At 36.6% G+C, this 19036-nt stretch overlaps 1 protein-coding gene across 3 annotated transcripts in view; it reads right to left on the bottom strand.

Moving 5' to 3' along the window:
• Positions 1-19036, bottom strand: part of ARHGAP6 (Rho GTPase activating protein 6) — a 471152-nt gene that overhangs the window by 44411 nt on the left and 407705 nt on the right. For all 3 annotated transcript variants that reach the window (XM_081276553.1, XM_081276554.1, XM_081276555.1), the window contains exons 3-5: positions 11530-11601; positions 4003-4259; positions 1882-2077 (exon numbers count right to left, since the gene is read on the bottom strand). In XM_081276553.1, coding sequence (XP_081132679.1) covers positions 1882-2077; positions 4003-4259; positions 11530-11601 — 525 coding nt within the window. The remainder of the gene's footprint in view (positions 1-1881; positions 2078-4002; positions 4260-11529; positions 11602-19036) is intronic.

Raw genomic sequence — 19036 nt, forward strand, 5'->3', positions numbered from 1 at the left:
TTTCTGTAATCCCAGTGCCTCAGGAAGCTGAAGTAGGAGGATCTCAAGTTCAAGGCCAGCCTCAGCAATTTAGCGAGACCCTGTCTCAAAATAAAACAGGCTGAGATGTGGCTCAGTGATTAACTGCCCCTGAGTTCAATCCCTGGTACTAAAATAAATTAATAATAATAATAATTTAGCAATTAGAGATTGACTGCCATAATTCCTATGTACCTCAATGAAGTATAATCTGAGGTTTTTTTAATTTAACTTTTTGAGGTAGAACTAAGATAATCTTTAGACAGTCAATGCCTTTTTCTGACATAGCCTTACAGTGATTTTCCTCAAAGAGAAGATACAGTCTAGGCATTCAGTAACTATGACTTAAGATAGTCACTGATTAAAAACAGGGAGACAATGAAAAGGAATAGATCTGATAAAGAAATGTTACTGTCCCAGAAATTGATGTGATCATCTTTCTCCCCTTTTCATTAGAAACTAAAATGGAAACTAGACCCAAAAGCACCTGAATCTCAAGCTTAGGGGTGTCAAGAAACCAGGGAAGGCACAATAAGTACTAGGTCCCATCTGAAAATCAGCCTAAATCCCAGAAATATAATTTGACTCTGCTATATTTTTGTCTTTTTTATGGAAATGTGTACTTCTGGGAAATTGAGGATGTATAAGGAATTTTGACCTAAGTATAGAAAGCATTCAAATGAAATATAAGTGAGGAAGTGTTGGGTACATGAATATAGATGGGGCCAATATAATGGTCAAAGACCAATTTTGGAGAGGGTGAAAAATCCTCAACAAATGTTTATAGGACTAATATGATTCATGTCCTCTGCTACCCAGTTCAAAAACAGGCAAATAAAATATTATGTAAGAAAGTATTCTGAAGTTTGCTTTCTTCCCCCATTGGTTTAAAATGACCAGTGTTAATCTATTTGAATTTGAATGTGTCTCTTAATTTTCTAGAGCAATTTGGTTGAAATATCATAGAAACTGGAATATAATCAGAGCCTTGGAAGGCCAAAAGATTCTTGCCTTTAGGCAGTAAGCTATATGTTAACTCTTCTAACTATTCCTTGTTAACTATTCCATTTTTATTACCAACAAATAGATGAGAATGTCAACAGTAACCATGTCTGCATGATAGCCTTAGAATTTTTTTTTAGTTTTCATTTTATATTGTAATAAGCATATTATTTTTAGAGTAAAGAAATAATGAAGAAACTTTTTCCATGTTCATAAATACATGTTCACACTATAGCAAACAAATTTACATTATGAAAATGGCAGTTTGATGAGCCAAAAATCCAGATTGCAGCAAAAATTTTAAAGAACTCACCATCATTTCAATGCCAACATATTAACTGTAATTTAGTTGCAAAGGATTACTGTGGAGAAATTTTAAGTGGACATTATCTATAAAATGGCAAACAGCCATATGTAAACCCATAGTCAAAATAGTATATTTTCTAGTAACCTAAGCAATGATTTTTAAAATATGTTTTAAAAAATAAGCTGAACTAGTATTTTTAGAGGAAACTTTATGAGTAGCTTCAATATATATATAAAAAAACTGACTCTGCTCTGTTTGAAGGTGGGCTTGCAGACAGAAGGTGGGCCCAGCCCAATAGAAGTGGCCCTTTCCTAAATTTCTTGCCCAGAGTCACTTCTGAGAGCTCTTGAGGGCTGAGCTATCCAAATACCATCAAATTACCCCCAACAAAGCTTGCTGAGTCCACAATCCCTTAAACAAACATTCACATCTGTTCACTTTCTTCACAAAAGTAAGTCTGGTGAAGAGCCCAGTCAAGGAAACTCCCAATCAAGGGAACACAGAGTCAAAATTAGATGCTTAAAGGAATGGTGCTGACAGACAAGTCTACTTACCATGTTTTTCCAGATGCTGACAACAGCTGTCCACCAGCCTTGGAACCTGTCTGTAAATAGGATTCAGACTGAGTTTCTTATCTCTGGCTTTCTCTTTTTTATTTTGAGCCTCAGCAGGCAAGGAGAGTTGTAATGCTTCTAGTAGTCGAGATTGGTTGTCATCCAGATCGGTGATAGAGTCCACTGACATGGCACCCTATAGATAACATACAGACTTGAACAAGAGGACAGAGAAGAAAAATAGCTGCCTCCAGATTCTATGCAATCAATATTTTTGCCCATTATTATTTATTACTCCTAAATTAATACCACTTGATTTAATCAATTTTGCTATATGTATCTCAAAAGGAAAACAGTATTTTTTGAATAAGTTAGAAAATCTCCACAACATAGGGTAAGATATTGACAGTTAAAGTTTCAACAATAGACAAAATTTTCCAAATGGAAGACAAGAGATGGGAAACATATAATTAAAATATTTTTACCCAACCATTTCATTTTCTGAAACAAGAAAAAAAATCACATACTCAATGAATGAGGTAAAGTCAAAGAAGTCTTGTGAATAAAAATTCCCTTAAATGTGGCCCTGGGAAGCAGGTTTTTTAAAATAGGAAGATTCTATAAAATAGTCTTATTTTAGTTTCCTCCAGAAGCACATAATGTACTTTATTAGGAGGTTTCCCAGGAAAGACCTACAGAGGGAATGAGAAAGGGAAGGGAAGGCAGCCCAGCAAGGGAGAATCATCAAGCCTGTTAACATTATGGGCAACTGTAGGTCCATCTCCCTGGAGAACCCCAGGAGATTGTGTAGATAGTGCCCTAAGGAATGAAGGAATCAGTATGTTTATACACTAAGTCTCAGGAATCATTAAGGACAGCCTCTTGTTGGGGCAGAGAAGAGAACTTATCTCCTTAGTACTTAAAACTTGATATCTGCTTGTTTTGGGAGCCCCTGGTCATCAGAGCAAACCCTCGGCAAAGAGTTGAGGTGCTGGCAGATGGAAAGTGGGTTGGCATGCTTGGAATGATAACCATGTGTACTGCAGCCACCCATCTGTGATGAAGCATACAGGAAGAAGTTGGCTTCTGGTGTCCTAGTAGAGGCTGGACAAAGGAGAGGGCATTCGGAAAGCCCACTGTCTAGGCTCTAGATTTTCAGAAAGCTAAAATTTACAGTTTTACTATTAACTGTCATTTGAGTTTATACCCAGTGACAGGCTTAGATGAACAAATTCATTGTGTAAATTCAACTATTCCATAATTTTGTCATTTCTTCATTTTTAAACATAGTTGGTACTACAGTCAACACAGGGCACAGGTCTTGCTTTATCTTGGAGAAATCCTCCATGTTGGTAGCTGATTGATAATTATGGATTTTAAGTTTAGGTCATGTCTGCAATTTTTATTAGGGCAGTCTTCAATGGATGAAGGTCACAAAGATTTAGGGCCTCCAGGCAGAGGAAATGGAGAGATCTCTCAGTGACCAAGGAAGTCTTAGAGATGCTTGTCTGACTCAGCCAATTGTCAGATAAGTATCTGCCTGCTTGAACAACTCAGCTTTTCAGGTTTGAAATTTAAAATGCCAAAATAGCACAGTGTCTAGAACATAGTACTCATTTGATGACTGGTACCATATTATTATAGTATTGATTTGAAAGAGGCCACATGTAGGATCCTATGGTTCTATTTAAGGGAAAAATCCTCGATTGAAAGAAAAAACTATCTTTGTTTATGAAGACCCATAATCAACTCTTTTGGTCAGGCACATTCTCAGATAGGTAGTGAAGAAATTAACAAAAACACTGGGTCCTGTCCTCAAGCTTCACATATAGTGCAAGACAACAGACTATAAAGACAGACCAGGATCAGTGGCAATAGTGTAGAATATTTAGGTTGTCATGGAGTACAGTGGTAACAAAGGGGTGACACCCAACAGCTTTGAGAGGAGTTGGAGAGAGATTTAAGGATGTGCCAGCTGCTCTATGTGCAGTACAAATGCTCTCTGAAGGAATAGACCCAAGCTACATATTCAGTCTTCATGTGAAGAAAGACTCGGAGAATAATCTTATACATCTTCCGTGTTCCTAACATTAGTGTTGCAAAAAATTCTGGCCAACTCACCCTCCTCCTGGCCCGAGGAGCTGGTTCTGGAGTGTTTGGGGATGTTGACTCATTTGGTGTTTCTGAGGTTGAGCTGAGAGATGAGTTACTGCTTGAGAGTTCTTTGTTTTGTCTTTTATTTCCAAATGGGAGGAGGGAAGCCACAAAATCAGATGCATCCTTCTGCTCATCCCTCTGAGAATCCTGCTTGAGTTTGTAGGCCCGGTCATTGGCAATGACTTGGGATAAGGGCATTCCAAAAGCTTGTGGGATGAATTCTGGAACCAAAACCCGGACATTCACATTCAGAGACTTCATAGACCAGTGAAGACACTCATTTACATGTCAGACCAAAGGGCAAACATGTTCAAATGATAGTTTTCTGAAGAACCAATTAATCAATCAATAGACAGAGATGACTTTGTGTTTATCAGAATGGCCAAAGTTATAATTTCAATCAAGAAAACTAATTGGTATAAATATGCATTTTGGAAATCAAGTTATCCAGTTTTTTTTCCTGTGTGCCTTGAGTCTGTTTTAAAGGAAATAACTTTAAAGAGAAGTGTGACATTTTTAATAGAGATCAATAGTACTTTATGCTCATGAATACACAGTTTCCAAACTCAGTCTTTGATTTGTATGTTTCAGAAGTCTCCGAAGGCTAGAAGACATGTGGTGACTGCTCTTATCCATTCATTAAGAAGTATTTATTGAATACCTATTATGTGCCATGTTAAGCCACACATTGGGGATGGGAATAAAGCTTATAAAACACCCCGTCCTTGCTGGTTTAGGGGTTCAGAGTTTAGAGTGGGGTTGGGGAGTGCAGAGTCAGATATTTGAATAATTATAATAAAGTGACTATCATGTGTTATAATATATACATGGAGCAAAGTCTGAAATTCAGTTAAGTAGGTACACTTTTAGGTTCCCAAAATAAAAAGCAGCATGCTAAATGAAAACCTGAGAGGCAGAGGAGGAACTTAGGAACAAATTTGCTCATTTTACATTGTGTTCCTCGTTCCTGTATCCCACCTCCAGCCAGCTGGGTTGTGCCTGTCACCCTCATGATCTTTACTCAAGCCATTCTGCTGGCCATATGTAGAGATGGACTCCACCACAATGTATCTGATGGGGAGGCCCAGGATATAATTTTTTAAATCCTCTAATAAGGAAGGGGCACAATGCAGAAATGTATGATACTATTTGGAGATGTACATATAGTTATTTGCATTCTGCATCTATGTAGTAAATCCATTTGTATACATATATATATTGGATATATATTTTTTAAAAATGCATTAATAATTCAATCAAGGGCATTATTCCTGTTAGGCTCAAAATTAGTCTCCTAGCAGCAGCAACTTGGAGTCTAGTTTCTCCCTTGTTTTTATAAGCCCTATGAATGAAACCAGAATGATCAAGGGAAAATAATTCTAAGGTTCTTTGTTCAAGGGAAAATAATTCCAAGGTAGTTCACTAACATTAAATCAGGTGGAAATAGGCTTTAAAAGGCTTTACTCTTTGATTCATGGCAAAATTTTAAACTAGGCTAATGGCCAAGTAGGCATTAAAACAAGAAATGATACTTTAAAGGCTTGTATCTCTGGTTCTATCAAAACATGTAGTTTGTTTTGAAGTAAAAACTCTAACTTCATTTGGGGATTTTTAGAGGTGCTTGTCATTTAGTATCAACATACTAGGTGACATGAGATAATAAAAAAGTTAGGCATCTGTCCACTGAGTGATCAATTTGGACAGTGTAGCAAGATCTAATATTCTCTACTGACAAAAGGTCAGTTCTACTACTAGCAAAATTAGAAAGCAAAAGGGACAATATCAGACACCAGCTGCATACCCTGAGGATTTATTATACAAATTAGTGCTATCTTGTCTGTGGAAATAAGCAAATATTCTTACTTCAAAAAGAACATTGAAATGTATGAGGTGCCACATGTCTGCTCATGTTAGGCAGACACATAGTAGGGAAAGGGACTACTGAATCTTCTGCTAGCCATTTTTTCCATATAAGGAAACCTAACTAGACTCATTTAAATATTTTTAATATCTATGGAAGAAGGAAAAACTGTAGTTTCCTTTGGAATCTGTCATTTTTTAGTATCTGAAAGTCTGTCATTCTACTAATTGGAATAATTTAATACCAATTAAACAGATTAAATACATGAAGTAATTCTCCCTCACTTATTCTTCCTCTTTTATTCAAGAGATGTAACCACCCACAACAGATTTTTATTTCTCTCTTGAAGGCTTTATTTTCTGGTTGAGTTTATTTCTTCAGTGGTAGAGTGTGGATGTTGTCTCCTTAGTTTCTTATTGCTTTCCCTGAGGACTCTCACAAGCTTCACAAAGGAGAACTCTCTCTGCTCTAATATGTAGTGCAGTGTCTATGCAGTCTCTCTAAAATTTTAGGAAGGATTCCTGAATATTATTTATTCTTAAAAATATGACTATTGCCAAAGAGAGGACTCATTACCAGTCTACTGAGCAAAAGCCTTGTTTATATGTAAATAAAGCATTGGGTACACATGCCTATGTATGGTTTCAAAGCTCTTCTGTTGGATGGGGAGGAACTTTGGGACTCTTCATGTTGACAAAAGCTAAAAAATTGATAATTGGATTTTAAGACTACAAGGAAATTACCCAAGATTATCTGTTCTGGGTCAAGGCAATGGATATCATGTTCTAGTCCATGGCAAGTGTTCAATGAGGAGGCTGTTCCCCGGCTGTTTTCATCAAGTAATAGCACTCCATAATGACATTCAACATATTTTCTTTGAGAATTTCTACATGGTGATAACTGATACTTGATTTTTATATTGCTATTTAATATGAAGCAAAAATAAGGATTGTATCAACTATTCTTTATATAGTGTTACTTCACAGCTCATATATAATGACATACTTGGACAGTGAGTAACACTAAAACAGCATTATAGGATTTCAGAATAATAGGATTTCAGCATAAAGAAAGGTGCCAGAACTGGAGTACTGTCAGATTTTTTGTTGATTAATAATACATGGCATAATGTGTCAATGTCCTGAGGGGAGGGGATGTATCCCCACAGTAAAACCTAATCCTATGTGCTCTGATTAAGAGGCACAGTAACTGGAACAAAGTAGCTATTTTTAAACTATCCCCCCAGACTGATTTCTTTTTTGACATAAGAAAGAAATTTTCTTAAGTTCTGAAAGTTTTATAAATGCTTTCAGTTGCCAAGTAATTAAACTAAGAGAAATTAAGTGTGTGGGACTAATCTATATGAAATGTTTTCTGAATCAGTGTTAATCTTGAATTAATTTCCATCACAGAGATCAGAAGGTAAATACGAGCATTGCTTGAGTGGCAGGAGGGACATGGGAGTGTCACATGATCTGCTATGTATTTTATCAAGGCAATTAAATAACATGCAGAACGTGATTTGTTCTGATAGAATCAATTAATGTAGTAGCATATTAAACACTTGTGAATCACTCTTTATTGGGACAGCAATTTGACTCTGAAAAGCTGCTCCTCTTTATTTTTAGATGGCCTAACCCAAGAGGTCATTTAGATTTTCCTGTTTTCCTTCTTTTACTCTTGGACCCAAATGATCATTTTTCACATTCACAGCTGTTATGAACCCAAATGCTAATATTCAGTGGGAAGGAAATAAAGTGTACTGATCACCACAGTGCCAGACTAGCACATTGGTGCCCTCACACTCTGGTTCCCAGGCTATCCTCATAATGGCTTCCAATGTTGACATGAACAGATCTTTATGTATAGGAAATGCTATTTAATTACTCTTCACTTAAGTCTAAGATACATTGGGTTTAAACATCAAAACTACTTTATGCACCAATAAAAATGTGAATGAATGAAAAAAATACTTTATAAAAAATCAACACTTTGGTCATGGAGCCTGATACCTTCCCTTTAGTTGGATGAGTGATATGTCTTTGAAACCATCAGGAGCTGCCATTTTTTTCCCTCAGTGAACTCTGCAAGGCAGTATAGAACATGGCTAAGCTTTCACTGAGCCTACATAAATATGATTTGGTCTGGAAAATGTATAATAGACCAGTGTGTATCGGTCAATTACTTCCTTGGCCTTTCCTTCCTGGATCTTCATGTTTTTACTTCCTGCTATTTTGTATATAGTAATAAGGCAGCACATGTACACACACACACACACACACACACACACACACAATGCAAACATCTATCTTCTCCTGCTAAAATGTTCATTATGCTTAGACTAGCCTGAATATGTACTTTCAAAGAATCACCTAAAATCTATGTTGTATTTAAGTCCCAGTATGTATATCTCTATCCTAGATCAAATGAACATTAAGAGTTAATACATTACTAATCCAGAAGTAATCCCTTATCCACAGTCTCACTTTCCATGGTTTTGGTTACCTGTAGTTAACTGTGGTCAAAAAATACTAAATGGAAAATTCCAGAAATAAGCAATTTATAAGTTTGAAATAGCTTTTAATAGTACATTGTAATAATCAATCTATATATTATTAGGTATTGTTGTTAATTTCTTACTGTGCCTAATTTCTAAATTAAACTTTATTGTACATATGTATGCATGGGAGAAAACATACTATATGTAGGGTTTGGTCTTAAAACCTGGCAGGAGAATAAGCCTAAGTACAGCTCTACATGGTCATCTAAAAGGAAAAATGATGTGTGTGTGTGTGTGTGTGTGTGTGTGTGTGTGTGTTTAGTGTTACTTAAGATGTACACTTTTGTCAGTTCTATCAAAAGTAAGTAAAGCTGGAGCCTATAAAGGAGGGTTCTTGTGTAGGAGTGCTTAATAATAATGATCACAAAGGACTCTGGAGTCACAAGTTTGTCCTGAATTAATTTGAGCCTGATCTCATAGACCTACAAGTCTTCCTGATCTCCTACACTGATAAACTTGATCTGTTTTTCATTGATATGATTATGAATTACTGTCTTCACAGTTTTCAGAGACTGGCTGAAATACTAATTGCTTTGGTGTAATTGTTTACAAAAAAAGTAATGCTTTGCTGTCTTGTTTATTGTTGTCTTAGGATGATACCTGCCCTATGTATGCCATGTCCAGTCACCTGCCATCTGCCACTGTGGATCTCTGGACTGCTCTGATTCTAAATGCCTTTAACTGTTCATGCCTCACCTGATAGAGAAAATGACTTTGGTTTACTTCCTCTAACTTTACCTTCTTTCAGCAGGAAGCAGCTTGGAGATGTTGTCGCCTATTTTCCCATATAAATGGAACGTAGGAATTGGCAGTGGGAAAATGTTAACAGTGGTCTACTTTATGCTTTGAATATAACTCTTGCTGCTCTGCCACAGCAGCTTATTTTTAAAATGGATGTGTTTCTTTCTCTTCCTCTCTTACTGCTCCTCCCTAAACTCTCCCCGCCCTCCAATCTCAGGGGAAACAGGATTACCTTTCTTCCCAATTTTAGGCAGATTTATCTGTCCATGAGTACACACCCACCATAGGAATGAAGTAATCCAGACTTTAGGGATGGTGCCAGATCTCAGAAATATCTATCTTCCAAATTAACAAGCGAATTACAACCCCAACAGAGAACACATGGAATGTAGCCTTTGAATCACCTCTTTAAAAAGAGCTCCATTCCTGCTGATGGGGAGAATCACAGCCTCTGGGACAGCAGTTCCCTGTGTTTCTCGTTTGCTAGCAAAGCAATAAAACTTCTTTTCCTTTTTACACCAAAAAACCACCCATGCTCTAGGTACCCTTGCAGACTGAGGGACTCAGACTCCCTGCATGGGGATCTGGGCATTAGTTTTTTGCTATTTTTTCTTTGCTTGTTTGCAATACTGGAGATTGAACCCTGGCCTTCATGCATTCTAGGCCAAATGCTATCTTCTAAGCTAGACCTTGATCATTAGGATTTTTAAAAGTTCCACCTTTATGTATGTCTATAAAGCACTAATTTAAAAAAACTATAAATAAATAGAAGGAAGACCAGTGAGTAGAGAAAAGGGAACAAGGAGAGGGAAGAGGGAAGGGAAAGGGGAAGTACTGGGGACTAAATTGGAGCAAATAATATTCCACATTTGCATGATTATGCCAAAATAAACACCACTATTCTGTATAACTACAATGCACTATTATGAAAGACTTTTTAAACATTCCACGAATCATCATACTGTGTAGTCAGGGGTAAGGAAGGATTGCTGAAACTTTCACATTTTTTTCTCCCATCTGAGATAAACACTTGAAATCTCTGAAGATATTTTAGTTGGGGGCAATGCTACTGGTATCTAGATAGTAGAGACCAAGGATACTACTAAATATCCTATGGTGCACAGGACAACCCCTGCCACACAGGTTTTTCCCATCTAAAGCATCAAATCCTACCAAGGGTGAAAAACCCTGCTCTAAGGGAAGCAAAACAATGATTTTTCCATTCTTTACAATTATTTATCTCTAAACATGATGAACCAAATGTTATGATCCTTAAGGCACAGTTCAAGGTAGATTCTGGTATCTATAGTGTGGAATAGGTCTTGTCCAATATTGATCATAAATGCATTTTTAAAATATCTGTTATTTAGTTGTTGATGGACCTATATTTTATTCATTTATTTATATGCGGTACTGAGAATTGAACCCAGTGCCTCACACATGGGAGGCAAGTGCTCTACCACCAAGCCACAACCCCAGCCCATGCATTTATTTTTAAAGCCCTTGGATTCATTGCTTTCCATGCAGAAATCCAAATACTATATAAAAGAATTCCAAGGTAAGAATTGTGTCTGTTCTCATTCATCATGCAATTACTGATTCCCATGAAATGACCATACATTAATAGGACCACAACATTCAGAAATCATCTAATATAAGACTCTAAGAGAGAGCCACAAAAAATTGACTATGTTAATGAGGCCCAGGTTTCCATTAGGCAGGCTCAAAGAATATTAATTAAAAATGACCATAAAAACCCTGAAAGAGGGACTCAAGTGTCAGTTCCCTAAATAGACATAGAAGGGACACAAAACAGTATGATGAGAGTCAACAATTCCCAAAACATAGGGGACAAGAAATGATCATGCTATGATCTAACATAAAAATGCTGCGAATGGCACATCTTCAGTAACCCAGGAGGCTGAAACTGTTTCTCTCCAGTAGTCGTGGTAGGATAATCCAAACTCTTTCTCATTCAGCTAGCCCTGCCTAACTGTCTGGATTCGCCAGACAGCTGGTTAGTGTTAGTGATGCTGTCCATAGCTACTTGATCCAGGTCCTCTTATGCATAGCTGATTGGCCAGAATAATTGGAACCACAAACTTGGCAGAAGTCACACTCTGCTCAAATGAGCTGAATTCATCAATTCAGTACAGGGAAATTCAAACAGAGAAGAGTAGACCAAATGTCCCTTAATGATATTCCATCATAGAAATCCAGTTTACATAATAAAATTAAACCACATACATCTATGCAATTCAAATCCCCACCAAATTCAACCATTATGCTCAATGGAAGATACATTTGTTTTATTTATTTCATCTTTTACCTCTGTCTTTGTTTTTCTCCTTTCCTAGTGAATCCAGTTTCTTTCTCAAAGATTTCTTTCGTTTTTGGCCATCTGTAAATATTAAAAGAACAGGAAGTTATGAAATGAAGTATACAAGTGATTTTATATTATCAATAATTACATTTGAGCAAAAGTATGACCTCTTTCTTACTTCACTCATAATTTGACATTTAGGAACATCTCTAAGAATGCATGAATATCCCTGATTTGGATACTACGTATAACCATAGTCTTGATGTACACTCTTAAAATTTCTTTCAGTCATGGAAAGTATAGAAAACTTCCCTCCTTCCAATGTAATTTAGCTTTGACATGTAGATATGTTTGCTTTTATTATTACATAAGTCTCTTCAATTCTCCAGGGTTATACAAATCAATGTCCATCATGAAGCAAACATCCTTTTTTTTTTTTTAAAGAGAGAGAGAGAGAGAGAGAGAGAGAGAGAATTTTTTTAATATTTATTTTTTAGTTTTCGGCAGACACAACATCTTTGTTTGTATGTGGTGCTGAGGATCGAACCTGGACCGCACGCATGCCAGGCTAGCGCGCTACCGCCTGAGCCACATCCCCAGCCCCAAGCAAACATCCTTAAGAGAATTAATAATACGTACAGCTTTGACATCTGTGATCTAGTACAGTATCACTGGATAAGGAAATGGATTTGCGGATCCACAAAAACATAGGTTTAACTATCACTATGCCGTTTACTATGGGTGTGACTTTGGAAAAGTCTCACCATTCTTATCTATAAGATGAGAATGTCATGGGGTTATTGTGAGAATTACATGAAACAATGCACATGTAGTGCTTAATGTGGAGCCTGATACAGCTTCACAAATTCATATCTCCTTCCTTTGTGGGGGTTGAACAGTAGCCCATGACATGGTTGCATCATAATTTAATTAATAATTTCCCCATTGATGGATGTTGGGGTTTCTATTTTTTCACTATAATAAGTAAGGAATATGTCATTTTATTATCTGGTACTTAAATGTACTTAATATGTGGGACTGGGGATATAGCTCAGTTGGTAGAGTGCTTGCCTCACATGCACAAGGCTCTGGGTTCAATCCCCAGCACCACAAAAAAAAGTTCTTAATTTGTTTGTTTAAATTGCTAACTAATAAATATAGCCCTCGCATCAGTGGGCAGCTGCAGTCGAATTCCTGGGGTGTCATCATAAAATATTGGCTCCGATCATTGCCAGAATGTGTTTTGGAATCATGCAGCTGTCAGTTTAACTTGTGGGAGGTGTGAATTGGGAGTCTACATTGTGATTGCATGACAGTCATGAAGCTGATGCCACCCGGAAATTCATGTTTAAAAGAGGGATTAAGAATTGATTTACAGGGCACACTAAAAATGTAATAAGGAAAGATGGTCAGCCCAATAAAATTTAAAAACAATACTCTGGTATCAAGGAAAGACAGAGTAAGCATTCTGAAACAGTAATGAGCATTCTTGGGATCCTCATAGGGTTGCAGATGTTCCTGACTCCTCTGAATTTTTGGAGGCAAAAGAACATCACAATATAGTCAACAGGCACATTCAATTATGCCTCCCTTTCAATATTTCAAAAATGATTCTCCTTCCACAAAATGAAAATAGTTCATAAGTGTTCTTAACCTTTTCAATTATGAAATTTGCATAGGGGAAAATTATGTAAATCAGTTGTAATGTGGCAAAGAGTCATCAATCTCTTTCATCATTTATGCTTTCCTATCCTCAACATCTAAAAGTTGATCTAATTACTAAGGCCTATTGTGACTTCTTATATAGAGACAATAAAACATAAAAACTGCACAAGATTTTAACCTGTTCTCCAAATAGGATTGATAGTTCTCTTATTTTGTAATGTTTTCTTCATTGCTAATTCATATCAGCAAATGTACTTGACATTAAAAAATTTAGTTTTTAAATCCTCTAGTTCCTTCATTGAAAGAGTCTTTGAGACAGACTAATTAAGTCATACATTAAAGACTAAGAAATTTAGGGTTGGGGTTGTGGCTCAGTGGTAGAGTGCTTGCCTAGCATGCCCTGGGTTTGATCCTCAGCACCACATAAAGATAAATAAATAAAGATATTGTATTCATCTAAACTAAAACATATTTTTTAAAAAAAAAGACTAAGAAATTTATTTTTATAGCTAGTGGACGGATCCTAACTTTCAAACAAAATGTCAAATAGTCAGAATACATTTAGGATGGGGGTATTTTCATTTAAGATAGAATGGCTTTAAAAATTTTTAAAAATTATGGAATGGATCATAAATAGATGTACCTAAATACCAATGTACAGTTTAAGTTTAAATAATATTTATAAGTTCAACTTTGGCATATTCAGCATATAAGTAGAGATCTAGACTGTTGCTTATACTCAAAGAACCACATTTTGCATCCCTCCTCCTCACCCCATGTGATTATTGGTCTGATTTTTGAAATAATCAATTGATTTTTTTTAGTCTTACTATCTAGGCATGCATAGGTACAGAATACAGTTTTGTTTTTTTTCCTTTGGGGATAATGTGGATGGAATCACACTGTGGTTATTCTTTCTTATTTTATTTATTTCACTCACCACTTTGGGAGATTCATACTATAACTCCCTCAGGCAACTAAAAGTCATTCATTATGATTGTTACATAGCATTTTCTTATATGAATTTACAGTTAAATTCTTCCATTAGGGCTGGGGATGTGGCTCAAGCGGTAGCGCGCTCGCCTGGCATGCGTGCGGCCCGGGTTCGATCCTCAGCACCACATACCAACAAAGATATTGTGTCCACCGAGAACTAAAAAATAAATATTAAAAATTCTCTCTCTCTCCTCTCTCACTCTCTCTTTAAAAAAAAAAATTCTTCCATTAAACCACTGATGGAAATTTGTGTTATTTCTAGCTTCGGGGTATTAGGAGCAGTGATTTTAAAAATTCTATTCATGTCTTCTGTGCACATACTGATCTTTCTGAGAGGGTGTAGTTCAGAACCTGAAGCATCAGTATCACTTGGGAACTTTTTAGGGATGCAAATTCTCTATGGTTTCATCCAGACTCAGTGAATCTGGAGTAGCCTCCAGCAATGTGTGTTTGAACATACTCTCCAGGGGATTCTGGTACACACTAAAGTCTGAGAGTCATTGCTCTAGGGTATATACATAGAAGCTATATTGCTAGGTCAGTGTGTATGCAGTATTAGGCTTTATTAGGTAGTATCAAACTTTTCAAGGTTGTTTGGTTCCTTTCTATTCCCACCAGAATTAGAATATAGTTACAAAAGAATAATATATACTTAAACTCCAAACTCCAAACAGTATCTTGAAACCTCCTTATAGCCAAAGTGTGATTTTTGTGAATAACTACCTACAATAAAAAGTGGACCTGTTTATTATCTTTTTTACTTAATTTGACATGAATATTTTTAATGGGCAATTATATGAAATAATACATGATGTACAATATTGTGAAGTGATACAATGTTTTAGTATGTCATTTTCTCTTTTCAAATCTTCAAGAAAGTGACCAGAGCTGCACAATGAAACCACGTGTTCCTCTTCTCCTTGGTGTTCAATCATTACTTTGCTTGGAGTCTTCAGTGTTTGAAGAATTTCTCATCTTTGCTTTCAGAGAGAACAAAAAATCGGATCAAAAGGTTTCCAGATTACATGCTTGTACCATACAGAACAGTTTATGTTCAATCAGTTCCTTGGATGGCAATAAGTGTGATAAATGACATTCTGTATTTGTCTTAGTTTTCTTTCTGCTGTTATAACAGAATACCATAGACTGGATAATTTATAAACAATGTAAGCCTATTTGGCTCATTGTTCTGGAGACTGGGAAGTTCAAGACTGAGAGGCCACATCTTGTGAGTGCCTCCTTGTTGTGTCATAATATGGTGGAAGGCATAATACAGGCATGTAAGAGAAAAATAAAGAGATGGAACTTGTAGGCTCAAGCCATTGTTATTAATCCATTCATGATGGCAGAGTTCTCATGACATAAGTGCCTCCCAGTAAGCCCTACCTTCCACTGAGGATTGTTTCTAACACCCGCTTTTTGAGGGACACATTCAAATCACAGGGTTTTTTAAAAGAAATTCAACCTTCCAAACATCAATGCCATAAAAATATTTTAAAAATAGCTTTATTTAATTTATTTATTATTATGTGGTGCTGAGTATTGAACCCAGTGCCTCACACAAGCAAGACAAGCGCTCTATCACTGAGTCCCAGCCCCAGCCCCCATAGGAATATTTTTAATGATGCAAATAGTAATTATCACATGCTTGCTTACTGCTTACAGTGGACACATTATCTTAGAGACAACAGTGATCTGGAGGACTGTGTCCTGACCAGAAACCATTTTGGAACAAGCACTTAGGGATTGGCTCCCATGTTCTCTCCTTTAACCAGGCATCATAGAAGTCTGTATTAATAAACCCAGAGGAGACCACGACCTACATGGGAGACCACACAAACAAATGACTCAAGAGCAGATGGTAAAGTAGCAAGTCTTTTATATCCTAGTGATCCCAAAGCAAAGGACCCATTTTGTTGGAGGTAGTTAATATGGGCATCATATTGGTGGAGACCAACATTAAGCAGGGTCTTTAAAGAGCTGAGAATAAGAAAACATGAAATTGCTCCTGTAAGACACACTATTCATGGACTCATTTGCAGATGGGTAGTGCTCCATTTTAAGGCCTGTTTTTCTAGCAAGACTAGAGGCTCTCTGAGGAGAGAACCATGCTTCTTCCAAGGGGATAGCACAGGATGATGCATGCCCTGAGAACTTGTTGACATAGTGTAAAGTCAGAAAATCAGAGATTTGTGGTTGGGTCTGAGGAAATTCAGAAGCAATGAAGTATATACTCAATAATGTTAAGGTGATCAGATTTGGAAAATGAAGGATATAAAACAGTATTTTCCATATTGAATTAATGCTAGAGATAAAATAAGAAAGGCAAAAGTACTGACAGCACTGGGTCCCACATTCCTCTATCCCTATAGGCCAGCATAGGCACCTGACCTTGAATCACCACACCCATTTAAATTATCTGGAAGGCCTTGACATATGCAACCCAGTTAAGCCTAAACAAAAGTTTCCCACTCTTTCAAATCTTATAAAAAAATCCTGCTGAAAAAAGTTTGAAAGAATGTTTTTTGGCACCACCTCCCCTGTTTCCCAGCCACAGCTGCCTCTCTATTTACTTGGACCAGAAAAATAGACTCTCAGAGAAAGCAAACCAAAGGAATTCATAGGCAAAATGAGTGGAGCACACTTAAAAAAGTGAGGAAAAATTATATGCACAGGGACAATTGAGTGGCAGAATGGGAAGTAGCTCTTTAGAAACTGAATATAATATATGCCAAATTTTCTTAGCCTGGGTTTGATGATACTTGAATCCAGATATGTCTTTATTATGGGGAATTGTACCATACATCATAGATATTTTGCAGTATCTATGGCATCTATCTACTAGAATCCATAGCACCTACTCACTCCCTATTGCAACAAGAAATAACATATCTGGGCATTACAAAATGTCCCCGGGTACCAAAACCACTGAGTATCAGAATCACTGGTCTATGCGTATAGCTCTATCTAGAGAGCAGCTATGAACCATGTGAATGTGAATAAAGCATTCATATTTTCCTCCTTGTTATCAAGTTCAATCAATACCAAATGTTTTTGTTTTAAACAGAACTATATCAAAATGCTTACAAGTTATTGAGATTTTAGATATCAGGATGAATTTTGAGCACAGAAGCAATTTCCTTCAATTTATGAAAAACAGAAGGCTACCTATAGTTATCTTTCTACTAATTCCTAAGACTATAGGTAGGGAAAGAAGGCGAGTTTCTTTATAAAAAGAGCCTTTTCTTTCTTTCAATAAAGTACTATGTCTTCTTTTGGGTGAAAAGATTTGGTGGAAAAGCATTTGTGGTGAATGGTGGTATGAATGGATACTATTAAACATTTGAGGAAGGCTCTAGAGGACTAAAATTGTGCATGAAAAGACTTACTAGCCCAAACATCCATAGGTCAGAACAAGGATTCATCAGAATATTTTAGGGAGACCATTTTGCCATCAAATGGAACTGTTCAGCAATGGAATGAGCTACATCCATAAAAGCACCATTTGCTATGGCTTCCATCTTGGTTGTACTCTGCCTTATATCCTTCACTCTGAGAGAAGTCAGGTCACTGTCAATCCTATGCAAAGGACTAAGCAGTAAGGAACTGAAGCCTCCAGCCAACAGCCATATGAGTAAGCCTGGACACAGATTCTCCAGAGCCAGACAGACTACCTTTCAGGTAACTGAAGCACCAACTAAGCTGGTGAACCAGAACAGCCACTCAGCTAAGCTATTTGCAGAAGCTATGTGAGATGAGAAATATTCATCATTTGAAAGAAAAAAAAAGAAAGGAAATGATGCTAATCTAAGTGTAATGTAGTATCCTAGATGAGATCTTGGAACAAAAAAAGACATTAATGGGGAAACTGGCAAGGTATGAATAACTCTATTGTTTTATTGATGGTTATACATCAAAGTTGGTTTCTTTGCTATGATAGTAGTCCGAGGCTATATAAGTGTTAACACTGGGAAAAGTGGGTGAAGTACAAAAGTAAGCTTTGGACTATTTTTGTGACTTTTTTGTAAGTTTAAAATTATTCCAAAATATGGGCTGGGGATGTGGCTCAAGCGGTAGTGTGTTCACCTGGCATGGGTAGGGCACTGGGTTCGATCCTCAGCACCACATAAAAATAAAATAAAGATATTGTGTCCACCAAAAACTAAAAAATAAATATTAAAAAATTCTCTCTCTCTCTCAAAATTATTCCAAAATAGAAAAAAGGGAAAATGTAGTCTTGAAATGCATATTAAAGAAAAAAAGTGCTAAAGTTGTCAAAGAATCCTGAGCAATAAGAGCCAATGCAGGAGGCACCACAATACCCAATTTCAAATTATACTACAGAACTATAGTAACAAAACAGCAATGGTACTGGCATAAAACAGATGTGTAGACCAATGGAATAGAGTAGAAGACAGAGACAAATCCACAAGCATAGTCTTCTGATCCTTGAAAAAGGCATGAAATATTTTATTGGGCAAAAGATAGCCTTTTAAACAAACGGTGCTGGGAAAACTGGATATCCATATGTAGAAGAATGAAAATAGAACCCTATTCCACACCCTGCACAAAAATCAACTCAAAATGGATCAAAGTCCTAGAAATAAGACCAGAAGGTCTACAACTGCTAGAAAAGACAGCACATAGGCACAGGCAATAACTTCCTCAACAAGACGCTTATAGAACTCAGGAAAAAATAACAAGAATCAATAAATGGGACGAAATCAAACTAAAAATCTTCACTACAGCAAAATTAATAATTAATAGCATGATGAAAGGACCTACAGAATGGAAGAAAATCTTTGCCAGCTGCTTGTACAACAGAGGATTAATATCCAGAATATACAAAGAA

Source organism: Spermophilus citellus, assembly GCF_964194105.1.
Source record: "Spermophilus citellus genome assembly, chromosome: X".
Classification (NCBI taxonomy): Eukaryota; Metazoa; Chordata; class Mammalia; order Rodentia; family Sciuridae; genus Spermophilus; species Spermophilus citellus.